The 21,752-nt window shown below is 37.5% G+C and overlaps 4 protein-coding genes across 4 annotated transcripts; 1 reads left to right on the forward strand and 3 right to left on the reverse strand.

The window, feature by feature from the left end:
- The first annotated feature begins 78 nt into the window (after nucleotides 1-78).
- Nucleotides 79-4,202, forward strand: LOC117627238 (aberrant root formation protein 4). The gene is made up of 13 exons (XM_034359217.1): nucleotides 79-405; nucleotides 503-652; nucleotides 757-829; nucleotides 971-1,146; nucleotides 1,251-1,310; nucleotides 1,479-1,620; nucleotides 1,738-1,797; nucleotides 1,900-2,165; nucleotides 2,283-2,354; nucleotides 2,548-2,625; nucleotides 2,731-2,931; nucleotides 3,621-3,672; nucleotides 3,832-4,202. Exons 1-13 carry the CDS (start codon nucleotides 181-183, stop codon nucleotides 4,050-4,052), a joined length of 1,776 nt encoding a protein of 591 aa, XP_034215108.1. The 5' UTR covers nucleotides 79-180; the 3' UTR covers nucleotides 4,053-4,202.
- A 600-nt stretch (nucleotides 4,203-4,802) lies between these two features.
- LOC117627247 lies at nucleotides 4,803-8,386 on the reverse strand. Its single transcript, XM_034359229.1, has 4 exons — nucleotides 7,809-8,386; nucleotides 6,032-6,094; nucleotides 5,682-5,813; nucleotides 4,803-5,530 (listed from the first exon to the last, which is right to left on the reverse strand). The coding sequence occupies exons 1-4, from the start codon at nucleotides 8,154-8,156 to the stop codon at nucleotides 5,264-5,266; spliced, it is 810 nt and encodes a 269-aa protein (XP_034215120.1). The 5' UTR covers nucleotides 8,157-8,386; the 3' UTR covers nucleotides 4,803-5,263.
- A 3,338-nt stretch (nucleotides 8,387-11,724) lies between these two features.
- Nucleotides 11,725-12,971, reverse strand: LOC117627258 (protein TonB-like). The gene has a single exon (XM_034359242.1). The coding sequence runs from the start codon at nucleotides 12,703-12,705 to the stop codon at nucleotides 12,166-12,168; it is 540 nt and encodes a 179-aa protein (XP_034215133.1). The 5' UTR covers nucleotides 12,706-12,971; the 3' UTR covers nucleotides 11,725-12,165.
- Nucleotides 12,972-14,702: 1,731 nt separating this feature from the next.
- On the reverse strand, nucleotides 14,703-15,842 carry LOC117627264 (histone-lysine N-methyltransferase 2D-like). Its single transcript, XM_034359255.1, has one exon. The coding sequence runs from the start codon at nucleotides 15,676-15,678 to the stop codon at nucleotides 15,139-15,141; it is 540 nt and encodes a 179-aa protein (XP_034215146.1). The 5' UTR covers nucleotides 15,679-15,842; the 3' UTR covers nucleotides 14,703-15,138.
- Nucleotides 15,843-21,752: the final 5,910 nt, after the last annotated feature.

Consider the following 21,752-nt stretch of genomic DNA (forward strand, 5'->3'; position numbering starts at 1 on the left):
CTTAATTTAGAAAAATGACAAATATTGCCCAAAAAGTTATAAAAATCTCAACAACAAAAGAAGAGCAGCGAGCGAGCATTCGCGCCTTATTGTTTGGAAACAAAACCCTAGTGGAACGTAATTGGAATTAGAAGACGCACCAACTCATCTTCTTCTAGATTGAGAAGTTGCAGCGACACCATGGCGGACCATCTGCAACAGTCCTCGCCCCTTCTTCAAGAGATCCTAAACTCGTTGTCCAATTCAGTTGATCAACCGCAAAGCTCAGTGTCAGAGCTCACCAGCTTCCTCGATTCAGTCCTAGACGCCGCTCTATCAGACCCAGACAATGAAGATGCAGAAACCAATGCCTTCCTAGCTCTCACCGAAGTTCACAACTTTATCTCTTCCCCGTCACTGGACCAGGTTTCATTTCATCAAATTCTTCTTCATTTTGTTTAAATTTTCAGTCTTTGTAAATTGTATGGTTTGATGTTTACGAACTGTTTGTTGGTTTGCCCAGGCGATCATTGATTCAATCTCATTTGAGCTGCCAATGGCAGTTTCCAAGTTTGGTGGTGTCTCTGAGAGATGCCTGGAGGTTGCTGAGAGCATTATTGATGGCTTTATATCACTGTGTAGTCCGCGAGACATGCTTTCAATTCTTTGTGAGGTATGAATGTTGCCTTTTTAGTGCATTTTATCTCAACTTTTTGTATTGTTTGTTCTGTTGGGTTTTTAGCTCTTTGATGATTTTTTTTATTGTACTTGGGTCAGGCATTAGCTCCCCCAATTGAGACCATCAGGGATTCTGGTTATGTTGCGCCTCTTCTAAATGGGCTTTCAAAAGGTAACTTATATGAGCTTCCCTAATGGTATTGTTATCAGATTTATTGTATATGTCATAGATGGATATTGAATTTTGCCAATTGAGTTGATGATAGCACTATTTTGTTAATTTTATGTTTCTTTTTTCTTTTGTTAATTTCAGTGTTTCTTTCCCTTCAGAGGCGTCACTTTGAGCAAGTGAAAGTAGCAGTTCCTATTATCGTTAAAGTTTTGAAGGCCAGGTCTTTGGAGTTGGAAGATGAAGATCCAGAATTTAAGACTTTGTTTGACAGAGCTATGAGCGTTGCTAATTCCATACGTGCAGTTTGTGTAAAGTTGGTATGTGACAAATTGATGCAATGGTTTTTCCTGGTTAGAGACTATGCTGAGATTCTCAACATATTCTGTATCAGAACCTAATGATGTTTTGTTCTATGCTACAGGAAGGTGGAGCAAATGATAAGCTTCGTGCACTACTTGGTCTTTATGTCTTACAGATTATGGTCAAACCTCCATACAATCTAAGTTCTAGTTTCACAGTTCTTTTTATTTATTTATCTGTGTTATATATCTACCCAAAAAAAAAATTTCAATCTAGACTCTTTTATATATCATGCCTTCCATATTTGGTTTGCTTTGTTTTTTCTTTTAAAAACACTGTTGATCTGCAGGCTCTTGTCAGCATGAATCACAAAGTTTCAAGTTCTCAGCCCTTTGTATTGCAACTGTCTAGTTTCTTCCCATTTTGTGGTTTGACGTATCTTGGTGTAGTAACTGGATCTGTTGTTGACATAATATCTAGGACAGTTGGAGGTAAATCCCTTCAATCACTACTATTCCTGCCCATGTATTATATGATATTTCACTCTATTTGTTATCTAATTTTAGACCTTGATGTTTCTTTTCTGTTCTTAATTTCTGCACACTCAGAGGATGAAGATGATTATATGAGTAATTTATCCGATGTCAAGCATGGGGCATCTCTTTCAGGTTTATGTTTCCGAATGCTGATTGCTCCTTTTCTTATTGTCTCAATTTTTTTCTAGCTTGAAACTTTGTTTTGCTTTGGTTTTTTCTGTTGCTTTATTGAAGTGATCTGGGGCCATGCCTCTGATGAGGTTGTTAGAGCTGCTGAGGAGGATTTGGCTTCTGTCAGGGATGAACTTAAGAATAACCAGACTAAAAGGTGGCAAGCTGTTGGCATGCTAAAGCACATACTAGCTCCTGTCACTCTGCCATGGGAACTTAAAAAACATGCCATCAACTTCTTGCTCTGCGTTACAGATGGAAATATCCCCCACTATGACGAACATGATTGCTTCTCATCTTATATGTCTAGCATTTTTGCTACTCTGCAGGTTGCCTCTTGCCATCATTATACGTTGCAGGAGTTTCATATTTATCAAAGAGGAAAAGAGTCTAATCTGTTTTTTTTTTTTTTTTTTTTTACCTCTTGTGGGCATGGTACATTTTAGGCTGTGCAAATGGTCATCATATATGCATCAGATACAGTGCTCCGAAAGAATGCCTTTGAAGCATTCAAAAGGGTGAGGATTTGTGTTATTTTTCCTCAGTGTTGCGTTTACCTATAATATATGTATTCTGTCACATTTTTAATTAGCGAGTAATAGCTCAGCCTATGGTCATTTAGTAGTAAGCTTTTGCATAGAATGTACTCTACTTCGTTTGGTTTAGAGTAAATTAACATTAATACTTACTTATGTTTACCATCAAAACCAGATTCTTGCTGATATTCCAACTTCTCAGAGGTTTGACATTTTAAAGGCTTTGATCACAAAAAGTGATTCTTCCTCTATGGTAAAACCTTGAGCGCCAGTTTTTTTGATATGTATTCCTTCCTTTTTTTCGTCTAATTAGACTTGATGCGACATTACCTAATGTGGGTGTTTCAACCTTATACAGATTGCAATCCTTTTAGATATTGTTAAAGGGGAAATGCACAAGGAAAGTCGCCATAGCCTAGGAAATGACGAAGTTCTGCAAGCAGAGTATAAATCACATCCACATACAGTGCTTTGGACTCCCAATGTCCTTGCATTGGTGGAGATGATTCTAAGACCTCCGGAGGGGGGACCTCCATCCTTTCCTGAGGATAGTGATGCGGTATTTCTTCCACGTGCTTTGTTAAATTCTTTTTATAAATTTCTTATAATACTGAATTCTCTATGTTTGATATACCAATATATTATGCATGATATTTATTTTATGTCGATAAGCTTCAAATCTAAGATTGCAATAGCGTCTAAAGATATGTTTTACAATTCCTTAGCTGTCCCACAATTAGGGATGCTTGGTTTGCTTTCAACTAGGATTGGTCTCGTGCAACCATAGATTCGCCTAATGTAGCCAGCCAATAATCTTGTTTAACTGCTACAAATACAAATCTTCAAATCTCTGCAGTCTTGGATTCCTGAACGTATCTTCTTTTCCTCCCTCACGTCTTTGGACATATTGTCATCTTTACCAATAATGGAACCATGTTATGTGGAATATATTCTTCACTTGCACAATTGTTGCTGTATGTCGTTTCATTGCATAGCAGTTTTTAGTTGCACAATAGGCCAATCCCTCATGAAATGAACTGACATGAAGATATTTGAGTATCTAGGTTTTGTCTCTGTCAAAGATATTTGAGGTCAAATTTGAAGTCAATGAAAGGCAACAAAATGACAAAAACATGCCTTAATTGTCAAGACTCAGTACAGAGTACAGACGCTTATTGTTTAGGCTTGTTGATGCTTATTGGTTAACCTGTTCTAAATCGTTTGACAAGTTCCGTACTATTTCTACAGGTTCTGTCTGCACTCAACCTGTACAGATTTGTATTAATAACAGAATCAACAGGTAAATATCCCATCATTGAGTTAAAGCAATAGCAGATGTGGAAAACATCACAACAAATTATATTGTGTCGTGTGAGTCTTTACTTTTTCCTTTAGAAAGAAAATGCTTGTTTACGAGTCTCATTTTTTACTATTTTTACCCTGATTAAAAATGGCACAGGAAAAACTAACTACACCGGAGCGGTGTCCAGAAGCAATTTACAGAGAGCCTATAACGAGTGGCTTCTACCTCTACGTACTGTGGTCACAGCCATAACGGCAGAGAACAAGAATGATTGTGATATTTCCCTTGACGCATTTTGTATTTTAAACCCAATAGAATTAGTCTTGTACCGCTGTGTTGAGCTTGTTGAAGATCAGCTCAAACAACACTCTGCGTAAAAGTTGCCATCACTGGCCTGTGTTTCTCTAGTAATTCAAAAACCCACTTATGGAACTATAGATCCAAAGTTTTTACACGGGCTAGCATCTCTCTTTTGTATTTCAGCTATAGATACTCTTCCATTTATATATATAGGAGTGTTTTTTTTTTAAAGCAAGGATCGATCTCTTGGCCATCAATTCATGCCACGTGGCATGATCTGAGCAGTTGATATCATAAGCACTTTATCTATTCAAGGAGCAAATGTTGTTCACTTGATACCAAAAAGAACCACCAATGTGATTGCTTTAGACTTTTCAGCAAAATGGCTCGGAATGTGGTTCATGCGTCGCGTCCATCATCGCATTTTCCTTTGGGTAAAAATGCAAAACCATCAGCACGCGCGTTCCACATTTACTACACCTAGTCTCATTTAAAATACCATTTTGTCAACAATAAAAAAAAAGCACAATCAGATGGTTTATTTATGATGACTATATATATATATATATATAAATGTTATTTGCACTCCAAAATTAACCTCTTTCCCACCCTCCTTATGTGTAGGCGCATGGCATGCAGACGAGTTCATGAAGTCAAAGTTGAAAGTGCTTATTTATATACAATACTATAATCATGACTTTCCACTTTAAGGGACGCGTGTCTGCATATATAATTATATGGCGTGGATGGATGTCCCAAAGTACACAAAATTGACATCAAATTTATGGACACAAAAATTGACAGACTAATATTGTCAGACAAAAAAATAATAAAAAGAAAATTGAAATCCTAAAATAATCAATAATACAATGAGTCATTGACACCTGTCCGTAAGTTGAAATTGTGGTGACTGAAAACCATAACTTGGATTTCAGATAGGGTTTTTAAAACCTACAAAGAATGATACAAATTTATGATCTAAATAATTTGAACATTAGAAGTAATGAGGGTTTTACCCCAAAGAATTTTCCAGAGGAAAGCAGCAACAGCTGCGACATAAACAGAAGCCTCTACAGCTTAATGGCTATGACTGCTAATTTACTAAAAACCCTCAAAACTTAGGTAAAAGGGATCCAGATCAGGTTATATCTGTAACTTCACTGGATACGCTCCGACTGACCTCTACTTGTAGTACTTATGAAGAGCTAGTTCCTGGAATGCGCTATGTTATACTGGCACATCAATCAGTTTCTTCATTGAAAGCATAATGCATTTACTCATGCTTTCCTCAGCTCATCCCGTATAGCGTTTCGGAACCAGATTCCTCTCCGCACGGCTCCATGTTTAGATCTGGCAGCAAGAAAGAATTGTCTCGGGCTGAAACGGCCTCGCGTTCACTGTAAGAATCGGATTGCGCTTCTGGATGTGGAGGCAAATTTGAGGGAATGCCGTAGGTGCTCGACGCTGTTCTCTCGTGGGGTTGACTGGAAATTGCTTTCCCTGCTCCATCAAAGTTTGCACTCAAATTCCTAGCAGGATGCATGTTCAAGTCGAGCTGCAAAACAAAATTATAAGGTATTCAGCCAAAAAAGCCATAGCAGATGCAAATAATTGTATCCAATCTAAAGGACAAAGGGGCAGATCCAGGAGAAAGGATCCTAGAAGAAAAATAGTATATATATAGGATAAAGAACAGCAGAATTCACCTTGATTCTCTTAAAGTTCTCATTTTTGGCTCTTTGTTGCTTACAAGTTGCTTGTAAGGTCGCTATTTCCTTTTCCAAAAATGTCCTTTCCTTCAACAACGAACTTTCCTCCTCCTTAAGCTCAGCAAATGTCTGAAAAATGACATCCAAGTCCATATCAGATCGAAGTTAAAAAGCCTCCTATTGCAGATTAGAAAATGACAGTAACTAAACAAATAAATAAAAAAAGAATCAAAACAAATCTGGAAAACTAATTAATTATCAATTCTCATTGCATGCTTTTAAATAATTGTTGTTTGTTATTTTGAACATGAAACCAAGTGGGAGCCAAAAAGAAGATTTGGGTTTACCTTCTTTCTCCTTGCCCTCTTGGTGGCAGTGGTGGTGCTGGTGGATTCATACGTAGCAGTTCCCTGCGAGACATCAATGCAAAACACACTTCAGCAAATACACCCACAAAAAGCAAAAAGAGAACATATCATAAAAGGACACCAAAAACATCCAAAAACCAATTTATTTTCTTTTCTTTAAATCTCAAAACTTTCACCAATCCAGTAGAAGCCTGCAATAATTATTCCTTTGCCAATTAAATTTACCGTCTCTCTGGACTTTGGATAAAGCTTCCCTATCCCAATGATGAGTAAGCTTAAACCCATTTAGAAATTCACATCATGAATATCCACGTGGCCTCGCCACACATGACAAGCTCCTTATTTTATTCCTCACGTGACTTGCTCACATGCCTCTGCTTCTCCTCCCATGGGCTCCTCTCCTCCATAGTCCATACAAACATTGCCTCTCGCTTCGCTTCCTTCCACACCGAACCCAAATCCCCTCGTCCAAAAATAATAACTAATAAATATAAAAAAAAAATATCGTAATTCTTTAAACTAAATAAGCGACAAGGACCACAGCCACCACTCTCACCAAACCATCCTTGACCGTCAGATTCGCACACCCATAAAAACTCAATCCCCCAATCAGCGGCCACAACCATCCCATCGAGTTCCTCTGGATCTCCAGAAAACATAAGAATAAGAAAAGCGTTATCAAAGGAGATGATGGTCCATAAAAGCCGCTGACTGCGCCCGCGCCACAGAGGAAAATTACCCCAGCAACCCCCACTAACAACGCCACACCAAAACCGAACGCAGACCTATCCCTAAGCAAAACTCCTTCCCCCAAATGGCCCCACCACGCTTTTAAGATAGGCCCACGTCACCACCACACCCTACCCCCCTTTTTATTACTATGACCGAAATACCCTCCTCCTGTTTGCTATGCCCATCTATATTCGTACTTTTGACTCGACGCGAGTTGCGACTTTTGTCGCGATCAAAAAGGGATCAGACGAGTAAGCTCGTCGTCTCAGGGAAATTTCGCGGTTTTCACGCTCTGCGGTAAATCTCGGAATCGACGGGAGTGTCCTTTGGTGATCAGAATCTAGGGAGGAGTTTGGAAGGGTAGTTTGGTAAATCTCGCAGGCGAATCAAGAAAGGCAGGTTACCGGCAAAAGGAGCGAGACGAAAACGTGAAGGTGGTCTCGATCTGCTACATCACGTGAGGGATATGGAAAGGCACACGCGGGTCGGGGGCATTTTGGTCATGAAATCGTGCGAACGACGTCGTACACGGCGGCTACCAAGGGTTGACCGCCGGCGATTATCGAGCTAACCAAAGAAGGAAAAATCTAAAGAATATAACGAAATGACGAATTTGACCTCGTCAGCATTAGCAGCTCAAGAGACTACAAACGAAACGCGATAGGAAATCAGAAACGTCGGTTTCGAAATCCAGATTAGAAAACGGAAAAACTGATGACAAGGTAAATTAGGTAGAGGAAGAAGGCCGAAGATGGTAAAGTGAAAAAGAAGCCATGAAATGCGTGTGTCGTCGACGAACACGCTAAAAGCCTCAGCCGCCTCATGAACACTGAGGGTCGTGCGGCTCTGGTCTCTGCTTATTAGCAAAACCAGACGCAAATACGAACAACCGCCGTGGGTATTTCCGTCAAATAACAAAGAGACTCGAAGAGTCTTCACTTCACACACAGCAAGCAGAGATCAGCTAGCAGGAAATCCAAAGCACAAAAAAGCGAAAAGCAGAGAAAGAGAGATAGATGGAGACCTTGGATCTGGGACAGCTGGACTCTTCGAAGCCGTCGGCGGTGGGGGAGGGGGAGCCGGTGCCGCCGCTCCAGGAGAGCGGCGTGGTGGGGCTGCATCTAGTGGCGGAATCGGTGCCGTGCTTGCTGATGTTCCTCTGCCGCGAAACGACGCCGTCGAATCTGGACGCCGACGACGCCGACTTGGAGCGTGGCAGCCGGATGCCCCACCTGAGCGGTATCGACTCCAACAACGGAGACGAGGAAGACGAGGCGGCCGTCTGCGACTGCTTGAGCCGCACCAGAAGCTCCACGACGAGCATGTCGTCGGTCATCGCCGCTCTCATCCACTCGTCTTTGACCACCATCATCTCAGCAAATGGTTCTAGGAAGAGAGAAAGAGAGAGAGACAGACAGAGAAAAGGCTATAGAGAGAGAAAGTAGGGTGGCGGATGAATGAATGAGAGAAGAAAAGGAGATGGGTTTTGAAAAAATATATATGGGGGGTGGGTCAGGAGGGGTGGTGGCGTTAAATATATATGTGTGTGTGGTGAAGAAAGTGGGAAAAATTGATTCTTCGGTTTTTTTTTTTTTTGGTTTTGTTTTTGTTTCTTCTTCCTCTTCTCTTCTCTTCTCTTCGCTTGGTGTTGTTGTTAGGGTGGGTCTCGTCTGTGTGACTCTGACTCTTTTTCTGCTCTTTCTTTTTAATTTTCTTAATTTCTTTTTTTATAAAGTGCTGGGCCCACATGGTGACGTGTGTCGCTGACAAGATTCAATTTGTCATGGGTTATTATTGGGTTATTCCCTTCTTAATTGGGGGATTTGTGATCACGAGTAACGAAACGACAGCGTTTTGCCGTCCATCGGCTTGCTCCCCTGCTTTGCTTTGTGTGATGCGTTCCTTTTGTGCGCCAAAGGGGCAAAGGGCATGAGCATGACCACTTCAAACTTTACGGCCTATATATATATATATATATATATAACTTTAATTTACTTTACCAAATCCAAAATGCTTAGCCTAACAAATATATAAACAAAGTTTGCTTCAAATTTCCGTCTCCAACTCTATCTTTCAACTTTCTTTTCAACATGTTTGCTAAATCGAATAAAACATCCAATCCAAACCTCTACAATTCCACAATTCACACATATACTTAAAACTAACTCAAGTTTAAAACACAAGGAACTCATTTTTAAATCATTAATACACAATATGTCAAGACACTTTTAGGTAAGTTGAAGAAAGAAAGAAAAAAAAATTAGAGTATTAATTTTATTTGAATTTCAATTATTACATATCAAATAGCGTTGTTTTGTTTGCGCTTTTCAAATTCTTGTTGTCACTCTTGTTTGAATGAACGAACACAAAAGAGAAGCCCAAATAACACTCCCCCATTATATTCTATAAAGTAATGTTTTTTGCCATTTTATACTAGTATATTGTTAATTTGGCACGACGCGCTAAAATTAATATTTTAAATTATTGGTATGTTAATATAGCATGCCAAACTATTTAGTATAATTGAGGTTCGAAATCCATAACGAAAAGGAATTATAAAACTATTTAGTAAAGTTGAAAACCATTATTAGAAAGTTAGGTTGACAATGTTTAAGCATGAAGGGTTATACTAATCACTTAATTTAACAATCGATCCAAAGGCAACCATAAATATTTTACCACTTCGAGTAACTGTAAAGATTCTTTGAAACAGAAAAACTTACGAGTGACATGAAACTTGATCTTATCATCACTTTTACTTTATTTTTTTTCAAATTTTATCTGTCAATAAAACATCAGCAACTTAATTTGGTCTGCTCTGTTTCATCATAGAAATTTCAGAAATGTTAGAAGGGTTTGCAAGTAAATGTTCGGCATGATAAAAAAGCTAGCAAGCTTCTTGATAAGGTTGCCTTTTTGGGTTTCTGAACTTTACTATTAGGCTCGTGAACTGGGGAGGGTTTATCTCTTGCCTATTCGGCTGGAAATATCTATTTGCCAATCACACTACTTTCATACTGTATTCTTTTCTAGGTCATAAATTTTCGCTAAAAGTGTAAAACCAGTCGGATTATCACCAACGTAATTTGAATGTGGTATAACTAGACTGGGTGTGACACAACCACAAAATAAATCGAGCTTGCATAAGCATAATGGATGTACTTATAATGTGCAGAAAACGAGTATGAAACAACCACAAATGTCTAACACATCAAATAAGAGTACAAGCCATGGCGGAGCCACTCCTAGACCAAAAGTGGCACTGGCCCCCCCAATTTTTCACATCACTCTCCTCTAATATATTATACAACGAGTAATAGACAACTTTTAATTTATTAATGGCCCATCTAAAACAAATTATACATATTAAGTTAGAAATTTTTTAGCTCTAACATGTAATTCTTGAAAACTTATGCATTTGATATACTTGTATTTTTCTATACCCCTTCTACTCCAGCCTTACAATTCTAGCTTCGCTCCTTAGTACAAGTACGAAAACAAAATGCAAGCACAAACATGAAATAAACTTGTAATAAAACGATGGACGACATAGTTAATATTTTATTTTCTCCGTTTTGTTTCTTTTTGGCAATGGATCATGGGGCTCGATGAAAATTCTGCAGCACCATTCTTCATCAGCTGCATATTTATGGAAACCCTCGAAACTGTAATGAAAAATTGAAAACATTTGCCCTTTCTGGGAACCAGCTTCAGCCCTCTAGGGAATGGATATCATAAAATCTAGTTGGTGTGAAGGATATTCATGGTTCGAAAATGCGGTTGGTGAACCCAAAAATTGCAGGACCTAATTTTATACTGCTGCTGGATCCAAAATAAATTTGAGGCAACAAGTGTGAGTTAATGGGATATTCCGCTAATCAAGGCCTTAGCCTCATAAAAGAGTTTGGTCTATCAAAGTACAGGGCCGTTTTTATTTGGACTCGTTCATGTTCATACAAACTTTTATTGCCCAAGCATATACTTTATGTGATATTAATCTGTCGCAGTAACAACTTTTGCTTTGAAAGTCTATTTTTTTTCTTTTAATTTTATTTAATTATTAATTTGATCAATACACTTTAGACAAGTATTAGAAATTAGGTTACGGATTTTTTTTTTTTAATTTTAATTTAAAATTAGGGGTTCTTGATGTACTGATCAAATTTTAGGCTGTCCAAGAAATATTTTGTAAACCCAAATAGACGAATAGCTACTCCTGCCAGCCCATAAACATTGTGTTGTACAATGGACTGTAGTCTAGCCTAATTAATAAAAGGTATTAACTTACAAACTAATATTCTCATGTTCAAACTGCAAACTGCATCACTAAGTTTCATGGACCAAACATTTTCGCACACTAATTGCTGGTGCACCTTCGTAACCTAAGTATGACAAAGCTATAAAACTAAATATTAATTAAAAGAAAAGGTATCACACCTCCATATTATTTTATTTTTGGTATAAAAATTTCCACCTTTACTCATTCAAGTAGAGTTCGTTTGGGAGTGATTTTGGATACGAAACATTTTTCACCCCTCCTGTAAGCTTCATAATTTCTGAAACTGAAAACAAGTTCTGCAAACGTCTTTTGAAGCTTTGGTCCAGAAAGCTCCTAGCTCAGCATCCAACATTTGGGCCTTACCAAGACCAAAAGCAAAACCAGTAAAAGTCACCATAACTGTCCCCAACTGAGCTGCAGACCCTTCCACTGACATAAAAAGTGATTCTGTTTATTGGGAAGCCATCTGCTTTTCTTTACCTTTAAGAAAACGAAAAAAAAAAAATACAGAACTGCTTTTTAGCTTTTACTTTTGACAGCTCCAGCCAAAAGCACTGTTGTAACCCATTTGATTTTTACTAGCTTTACAACCCATGTTGTTCATCATAATCCCACAGCAATTGAACATTCCCAGAAGTCAATTCCCACAAATCAAACCCCATTTCTGTTTGTTTCAATTTGTAATTCCATCAAACACCAATATAATTAAAAACCAAATTTCACTAATAACATATTTGCAACTATAAGTAAAAACTTAGGACACAGAATATAACCTAATTTTACAGATACAGCTCCTGAAAAACTATACCTTCCAACCCTAATATAATCTTATACTTGTACTGTAAGACACAAAGGAAATGCAACCAAACCCTAATTTAATTGAAAACGAAAAACAAATTTAAAGAAACAAAAAAAATGAAGCCTTCTACTGCTGCACATAATCTAAAGAGAAGAAAAAGCGTTAGGTCGAATTGTGACCTCATCCATCTATCTTCCCACGAAAAGATAAGGGGAAGGGCGAGAATCAGACAACACGAACATTAGCCAGACGGGGTCTCTATACTGCTGCACATGCTTGGTCCGCCATGGACCGGCGACCCATCTACGACAAATTGAGCCGCAGAAGCTTCAGCAGCACGCTTGCAGCTTCATCGGTGCTTGAAGGGGCGCTCTTCTTTGCGAAGAACGACGGCAGAGGTAGGCACTCCGGGGGAGGCGCAGCTATACACGACGACGACCCGGCGTAGAACCCGGAAGCCCAGTTGGGTTCCGGTAGTTTGGCCGGCTTCGGAAGAACCGGAACCTTCAGGTCAGGACCCATCCGGCTGGTGGATCCGAGATCCGGAACCTGAGGCTTGGGATTCCACTTCGGTGGTGACCGAACCGGAGTCGCTTTGGGGATTTCGTCGCCGCGCTTTAGGATTTTGACCTGGCCCATGACGATATTCTTGGGGGCGGCGGGTTTCTGGACCGGAGCGGGTGGGTTGTTGTTGGGCCGGGTCGGCCTTCGCTTCTTCCGGTCGGTTTGGGGAGAGGTTCTGACCCGATTAGGGTTAGGGTTTCGATTGGAATTCATCAGCGCTTGCTGAGGTGAGAGAGAGTCTTTGAGGCAATTCTGGGGACTGAGAACTTGAACACCCATCTAAAATCTCACAAAATCAGATACAAAAATTCGAGCTCTTGCTACGAAAGAGAAGGAGGAAATGAAAAACTTTGGGAATTTACAGAGAGAAATGTGACTGTGTGAAGATTGGGAAGGAAGGAGGGTTGAGTTTTATAGGGGAAGATAAGAGACCTGAAGAGAATAGCAGTAGGAAATGCGACAAAAGGCGGTAGTGTATAATAGAATCCACTTTCATCAACCCCCCCTTGGGGGTTTCCTTCCTACACCGGTTTTTAGCCATCATTATTGTTTCCCTTCACGAATCTCAATTAGGTTTCCTTTCCTTTTCTTTTTAGGAAAACGATTACGTTTCCCAAAACACATTTTGGTATTATTATTTTCTTAGTGATTTAGAATTCAAACTTTTCTTGTTGAGGAAGAAAATGCCCGAAATTAGATATTATGTTGTTTTTAGGTTTCCTAAAACACATTTGTTATTTTTTAAAGTGACTTAAAATTCAAACTTTTCTTTTTGAAGAAGAAGGGACCCAACTTTTAAATGTGTTACCAAAATTCCTTATTATTGTGTTTATCACAACTCCTATACTTAAGTAATTATTACAAATTCTGAAAACTTCTTCGGATGCTTCTCATAGCTCAGCATCCGAGACCAGCAACACAACCAATAACAACCACCATAATTGTCCCTAGCAAAGCATGGGTTTCAATTTAGGAGCTTCTCCGCTTAACCAGTACTTAGCTGCAGACCCTTCCATCGGCATGGATTATGTTTTTGGGAAGTCATCTGCTTTTGTTTACCCTTACAATCCATTTGGTTCGCATATTGAACCTCTTGAAAATGAATTTTCCATGTTTAATCTCATGAGTTGGGAATAGAGGATGTTCAGTCCCATATTTGTAAAAGTTGGAAATGAGGATCATGAAAGGTCATTTTATCACATTCCCATTGGTTTGTGGAGTATTAGGAATTAAAATTGTTCATCTTTCCAACAATATTCTTACCTTTTTTTTTTAATTAAAGAGAAATAAATACGAAGAGTTTTTCTAAGAGTAAAATATGGTATTTTAAAAATAGGATATGGGTAAGTTAGTCATAAAAATTTGAATTAAATGTTTTCCCATGTGGGGGAAAACAAATTCCAAAGCTCAGCCAAGGGTATGAAATTCCCTTTATATGGGAACTCAATACGCACGAGTCCATAATTGCATTTCCAATAGTGCACTTACTAAACATGCAAATGGAATTTCAAACTAATTCCTAAATCCCCAAATTTTGAACTAAACGAGACATTATGGTGTGTTTGGTTCATGAAAAATGGGATTGGGATAGGAAATCAGAATTTCTCATGTTTTATAAGTCCAAACTAGAAAATGATTGTCTGAGAAACTGGAGAAAATTAAACTCTCCAACCCCTGAGGTGAGCATTAAATGCACATTTTTATGACTATTTTGTCCAACTCACAATTTACCACTTTGACTATTCTTTTATTTTATTCAATTCATATTTTTAAAATGGGTATACTTTATATTAAATTTGTTTTATATTTATACACAAATCAAACATAAAAAATTAAATTAAATAATTTTTCACCTTCCCAATATTACCAAACATAAAAAAAGAATCATCCAATCATCCATATCTCATCTCTTGGAAAAGACATTGGAAATAATTTCCCATCAAATCTTTTGATCAACAGAACTGCTTTTGTCCTTTTGCTTTTGATAACTCCAACCCAACCCAACCCAAACCACAAAGTCTCCATAAAATAACTATACAAGTTCAACAAAACCAAACAGAGTCCAGTGAAATTCTGAGGTAAACATTTGATTTACTACCTTCACCAAGAAGTTCCAAGTTAGAACCCACGTTCATCATAATCTCTCAGCAACTGAACTTTCCAGAAGTCGATTCCCCACAAATTTCCATCAAACACCTCATTACATACACAACACAGCCATCTCCAAACCCCAAGTTAATCACAACGAGATAAAGGAAATTAAGAGTGCAAAAGAGTAGACAAAACACCAATGCAATTAAAAACCAAATTATACTTAACAAATTGCTTGCAACTATATCGTAAAAACTTGTGGATACATGTACACAAAATATACCCTTATTTAACAGAAACAGCTCCTAAAATACTATACCTCTCAACCTTAAATAGTACCGACACAAAAATAAAAGCAACCCAACCCTAATTTAATTGAAAACAAAATGCTAAAAATTTGAGCCAACCCAAGTTACCAACTACTGCTGCACATAATTAAAATCCCTAACCCATAAATTAATCTAAAAAGAAGAAAAAGCGTTAGGTCGAATTGTGACCTCATCCATCTATCTTCCCACGAAAAAATAAGGGGAAGGGCGATAATCACACAACACAAACATTAGCCAAACGCTGTCTCTACACTGCTGCACATGCTTGGTCCGCCATGGACCGGCGACCCATCTACGACAAATTGAGCCGCAGAAGTTTAAGCAGCACGCTTGCAGCTTCATCGGTGCTTGAAGGGGCGCTCTTCTTTGCGAAGAACGACGGCAGAGGTAGGGAACTCGGGGGAGGCGCAGCTATGCACGACGACGACCCGGCGTAGAACCCGGAAGCCCAGTTCGGCTCCGGGAACTTGGTCTGCTTCGGAGGAATCGGTACCATCTTCGGGTCAGGACCCATCCGGCTGGTGGATCCGAGATCCGGAACTTGGGGATGGAGATTCTGCTTCGGTAGTGGCTGAATCGGGGCCGCTTTGGGGATTTCCTCGCCGCGTTTTAGTATTTTGACCTGGCCCATCACGACATTCTTGGGGGCAGCGGGTTTCTGGACCGGAGGGGGTGGGTGGTTGTTGGGCCTGGTCGGCCTTCGCTTAGTCCGGTCGGCTTGTGGGGAGGTTCTGACCCGATTAGGGTTAGGGCTTCGATTGTAATTCATCAGTACTTGAGGTGAGACAGAGTCTTTGAGGCAATTCTGGGGACTGAGAACTTTAACACCCATATAAAATCTAACAAAATCAGATCCAAAAATTCGAGCTTTTGGAGCTCTTGCATCGAAAGACAAGGAGAAAATTACAAACTTTGGGGCTCTTGAGAGCCAAGGGGAATTTACAAAGAGAAGGGAAAACGAAGATGAGACAGTGTGAAGATTGGGAATGAGGGAGGGCTGTGTTTTATAGGGAAAGGAAGGGGAAGATACCTTAAGGCAATTCGAGTAGGGAAAGCGACAAAAGGTGGTAGAGTATAATAAAACCCACTCTCATTGTTTTCGATTTACTTTTTCCCTTCAACAATTAGGTTTCCTTTTTCTTTTTTGTTTTGAGGAAAACAATTTAGGTAGGTTTCTAAAACTAAAACACATTTTTAAAGTGATTTTTAAATTCAAAGTTTTCATTTTCAAGAAGTAAGGACCCGACTTTTATTATTTGGTTGGAACCACATAAAATGTACTATCAAAATTCGTTATATTTTATATACCAATATTATTAGTGAAAAGATGCACATGATAATTGAATTTATAAAATATAACAATATTATTAGTGAAAAGATGCACATGATAATTGAACTTATAATCACGTGAATTACAAGTCGTTTACATTATAACTCTTTGATAGTCCACAATTAAACTACGAAGGTTTAATTGGTTTAAAAATTTATTTTGAGATTGAAAATTATAGGGTTTTTTTTTATATGGCAATATTCAATAGCAACTAAATATTAATTCCATTAACTTCTTTGTTTCCATCAAATCCAAACACGATTTACATGATATTGTTTATGCGCGTGATCTGAAGCGCGTAGGAGACATATAGCTCCCTTCCCGTTTTTTTTTTTTTTTTTTTTGGTGATGGGAAGTATCATTGAAGGCCCTTTACCTAAAACGCTGCTTTAATTCGTGAAGACGGGCGTGTGTGACGTGGGTTCGAAACCACCGCTGGCATGATTATCCACCGCCTTAGTTCTTGCGCCTTATTTTTGGAAGGAACTACCACAATGCCCCTATCAAATATGATTTTCTTTTTTCTTTTAATTCCCGTACTAGTAATATTGCAAAATAAAAACGTTTTTCCGATCGAAATAAGAAGCCTCAATCCTTGTAAATTAGGAATTGGACAATGTTAGTCCAAACAGACACGTGTCTAGAACCCAACAGTGACACTTGTACCAATAAGAAGACGCCACTTCACATAACAAATGGCAATCCTATCAAGTACTGCAGCCCATAATGCCTTTTTATTCAACCATTAACATGTTGACACATATATTTATAATTAAATAAGAAAGTAATATTAAAGATCGGTTAGGTACGGGTTTCCATGGGTAATTGATATCCTCACCTGTTCCTTCACCCGATATTTTCGGTATGGATCGGTTGTGTTAAATTAATAATTAATATATATATAACAAAAAATAAAGAATTATAAAACATTCAACATATCATAAAATACTCTTCTATGTATTTTTATATTCAAGTACATTTACTTAGTGGCTTAGATTTGGCCCAAAATTAAGCACCATCCATTGCAACTGAAAATTGTATAGAACTGAAAGTCCTTCAACATTGTTACCCCGAAAAATATTTTCATAAAGAAAAATGTTAGGAGTACTATATTTTTTTTATCATATTGTGTATCACATTTTTAATAGAGATGAGTGAGTGAAGTCCATCTTAATTAGAAATACTGTATAAAAATATAATAAATCTAACATTACCCGTCCATAAAAATATGCTATCAACTTGGTTTGACCTTCGACTTCTTGATTTTTATTCAAAGACACATATTCGGTTTCAAACTGCCCTGGTCAGCAGTCAACTTTGGCACAACGAAGGTTACGAGTCTTTTGACAAGGCAGCGACCCAGATTCAGGAAACTAGGCCCAACTTGGTAATTAAACCCAAAATGAGAGGCAGTCATTTAGAAGCCAAAAGACAAAGGAAGGGAATAAGAAAGAATCCCGTGTGCTCGAGACAACAAACGCACACATCAGTCCACTTCCTACCCGAATAAAAATCAATAGGTCCACGTGTCACGAGTATATTTAATTGGATGGCGTAGAGGTGGAATGAGGACAGATGGCAGCTGGCCCAACCGACTTGCAAAGGATGGTTCAACTCCAACTGGGCCACATTTCTCTATAACCTGTTGCCAAGCTGGAACTCAGGATGGCATCTGCTGGCCGTAAATTAAACAGGATAGAGCTAGTCTCAATTCAAAATTTCTCCCAAACAAAAGAAAAAAAGAAAGAAAAAAAAGTGGTAGAGGTAGACCCGGTTTGGTTTAACTGTATTTAACCCTCAAATAGGAAATCTAATCAATTTAATATCATGATTTAGCATAGGCGGTTTTCATATAGGATAAATCGAATCAAACCCAACGAAACAAATTTTGGTTTGGTGCGGTTATGTCTAAGATTACATACGTTTAGTGCAAAAGCCGAATCGAACAGCTTGAATTGATTTGATTTGGTTAAGCCGGTTTGAACAAATCCGGGCTTTTTTTATTATTGGCCGGATGTGGACCTCATGATCATCATTATGACATCCCTACATGTGCAAGCCCTTGCTTTTTTTTATATCTTTAATAACTAAATGGGCCAATTTGTTCTGGAGTATGATTCTAATAAAGGATTTGGTCGAAGTTGGGGCCAATTTGTCTGCAACCCAAATTTTCCAAGAGCCATTTTGTCAAACTTGTCAGATTTATATACCAGGTTTGGTGCCTACAATTAGTTTGGATTGAATTGGATAACTTTAGTAAGCTATAATTGTGTTACAACTTGGCCCGCATTGTTCCTTTCTCCAACTGAAATAAATATAGAAAATAGAAAATTACAAACTAAAAGTTTACGTTTATACACCAACCTTATTTTACTTATTTGGACCACCGACATTGGGCATGCGCCAGCCCTCGTACATGATCTTACAACTTGGAGACTAGTGTTTTTAGTAAACAATCACCCGAATTTTGAGATTTAAAAATGAATGAAATGATTTTCTAGATAGACAAACATGATTTCCTTGTATGAAATAAAAAAAATTACAAATTACAAAAAAATAATATTGTACACATTCCCGTTCACCCGTACTACATGGAGCGGGTGGCGACAAATTCCCCGCCCCACGACGAGCAGGTGAACATGACTGATAATGTATGTGGAGCAAAGGGCCACGTATGGTCTGTAAGTTGAGGGAAAGTTGGGTTTTTTTTTTTTTTTTTGTTGGTCAATCAATGAGAGAAGATTGCCTTGGCAAAAGGGCCCAAAGTGATAATTGGTGGATAAAATTTTCCATGTGGAGCAAAATTTCATTATATGTGTATTTAAGTGGAATATATTAATAGAAAGGATGGCAATAATTGTCCTGGATATTCATGTCACGCATTAGCAGTTTGGATTGGACAAGTATTTATATGAATTATTATTACATGGGTCGAAAATGAAAAATGTCGGTGGTAACGAAATCAATGATCACTACATAATTTTATTCCCTAATTTTTCTGAGTGTGTGTGTACTGGCTGCTGCCACACTGATCAAAACTGAAGATTGTACATCTTTATAATTTCATGTATTTATACAATTTCCGACATCACTAAGTGAGACAATGAGACATACAGACTTTTCCCAACACTTGTGCGCACGTGCTCCACGTGCTTGGAGAGACAAAGAAAGATTAAGAAAGTTTTTTTTATAAAAAATTTAAATTTTAAATACAAGCAATAATCTCAATTACTTTAACTTATAATCAAACTCGTATGCAAAGCAATGACGGATGCATAGTACCTAAAAAAGGGACCTACATCGGGAAAATAAGGGGACACGAGGAGGGAAATATGGGGAACTTGGGTGGGGATAAGGAAGGGGTCCACAACCATCTTGGTCTTTAAGTAGCTCCGTCCTTGGGCGAAGATGACAAATACAATGTCGTGGTCAATTTACTTAATTCACGTTTGTAAGAAGTTTTTTTTGAGGAAATTACGAAGCGATAAAAATTTATTAGATCAACGCACATAAGAGAACAAAGGACAAAGACGGTAAAATGATTAGGTTTGTTTGAAGCTTTAATGTTAAGCAAATGTTGGAATAAAGGAACAAAGACATTGAAAATAAGATTGACACTGCTAGCTAGAGTGGTAATTAATCTCAGCTAAAGTAGGGCTTCTAATTTAAAAATAATAATAATAATCACCTTCACATCAATATTCAATAAATTAGTTGACAATTACAAAAGACATGATTATGAATTAGATTCGATCATTCTAATTAATAATTTATCTCCCATAACTCTCATTGCTAATGTTACATTAAAAAACCAATTAGAGGTTGCTCATTCGGCAAGTTATCTGCAGGCATATATATGGCCCATTTGGCAGAAAGAAAGAAACCCACGCAAATGCATTGCTTCTTTTATTACTTTTTTTCTTTGCTCCTCAAGTAAATAATGAATATAATTCAAGTTGGTTAGAACGAATCTACTCCCCATTCTACATCTGATTTTGAATCTTTCTCACTGTAATTTAGAATAGTTTAAAGTATTTATCGCTTATAATTATTACCATAAGTGCAAATATGAGACGGCTAGCTACCAAATTGAATATATGAAATTTGTTGACTGATAGTTGCTTGTTTACAAACATAAAAAGACTTAGTTTTCCTCCTCAACAACAAATTGGTATTTCTTAAATTAGTTGAGCGGCCTCATCATTCTGTTTGAGCTTGATGCTTTTGTCAAGTTAGTCCTGGATTTAATTAATTTACAAATTTAATTAATAAAGGAAAAAGCCATTGGTAACTAAAGTCATCTCCATAGAAAGTTGGCTTTTAATTAGAAGATATCCATCTTTTCCACACTTTTTTGGAATCAAAAAGGAAAAAAGTTATGGCCAAACAAGAGAATAAGAAACGCACACAAAATAAAAATAGAAGAAGAAGAAGAAGGTCCCGCACTCCTGCATGCACGTGAAACTTTATCTGGAAACTTCTTTTTTGCGTTTGGTTTTAATCCTGGGGCCATGGAAAAAATTGGACTGGCCCTAAAAGATATGCTCTTGTCGCCTAAAAAAGATATAAAATAAAATCTAATTATGATTCATTTTAAAATAATTTATGGTTTTCATTATTAAGAAGATTTTGAAAAATACAATTTTACATATCTAACATGAACTCGCTGTGAATAAAGATAAAATAAAAACAGAAACATATAGACAAGTGTGCGAGGGTGAGTCGAGAGACTAATTAACTTTATTATACAGAAAATTGGAAAAAATAATTTTATTACTTTGATATCTATCATATAGACATGCATATTCGGTACTATTTCATGGAGCATGTCTTTTTTCCTTTCTCCCCTAAAGAATCTTAATTTAGGTCCAATTGGTTAATGGACAACAATATAGATTATATATATAGACAGATGATGATGTTGAATTTGAATAATTGATGGCATGATTACTTTTCTTAATATAATGGGGTTGAAACTGAAAAATAATCGAGTGCACTCTTATTTGAATATGTATAATTTACATTAACAATCTAACGACATAATATGTAAAATTATATGACACAATTACCTACTAGTTTGCTTGTCATTTACCTTTTTTCTTCTTCATAAAATATATTTGAAGTACATTTCCTTTTGTTCGGTTTCACAAGTAACCCATGCAATCAATTGCCTTACCACATACCAATAAAATATAGAAAAAAAAGGAGACAAAAATCCTCTTATATAATAATAAGGGTGATCATTCCAATTCATGCTATAATATTATCCAAAAAAGTTCCTTAATTAATCATCATCAATTATATTTTTAATTAAAAACGAAAGAACTCTCAATCTCAAATTGGTAAAGCGAAATAATGAGTGGGATGTTTGTTTATGGTCTTGGTCTTATTTTAAATAATTTTACAGGAACAACATGCATGCAGTCTGCAGACAAGCTAAAAAGGCCAAAAAAACAAAAAACAAAAAAAGAAACCAAGAGCAACAAATTGCACCAAAGCTGGGCCTGCTTGATCATGATGATGAACATTGGAAATCGAAGCAAGCAATTTGTAATGTTACAAATTGTCAGCTATTG

This window comes from Prunus dulcis, chromosome 1, assembly GCF_902201215.1.
Source record: "Prunus dulcis chromosome 1, ALMONDv2, whole genome shotgun sequence".
In the NCBI taxonomy this organism is placed as follows: domain Eukaryota; kingdom Viridiplantae; phylum Streptophyta; class Magnoliopsida; order Rosales; family Rosaceae; genus Prunus; species Prunus dulcis.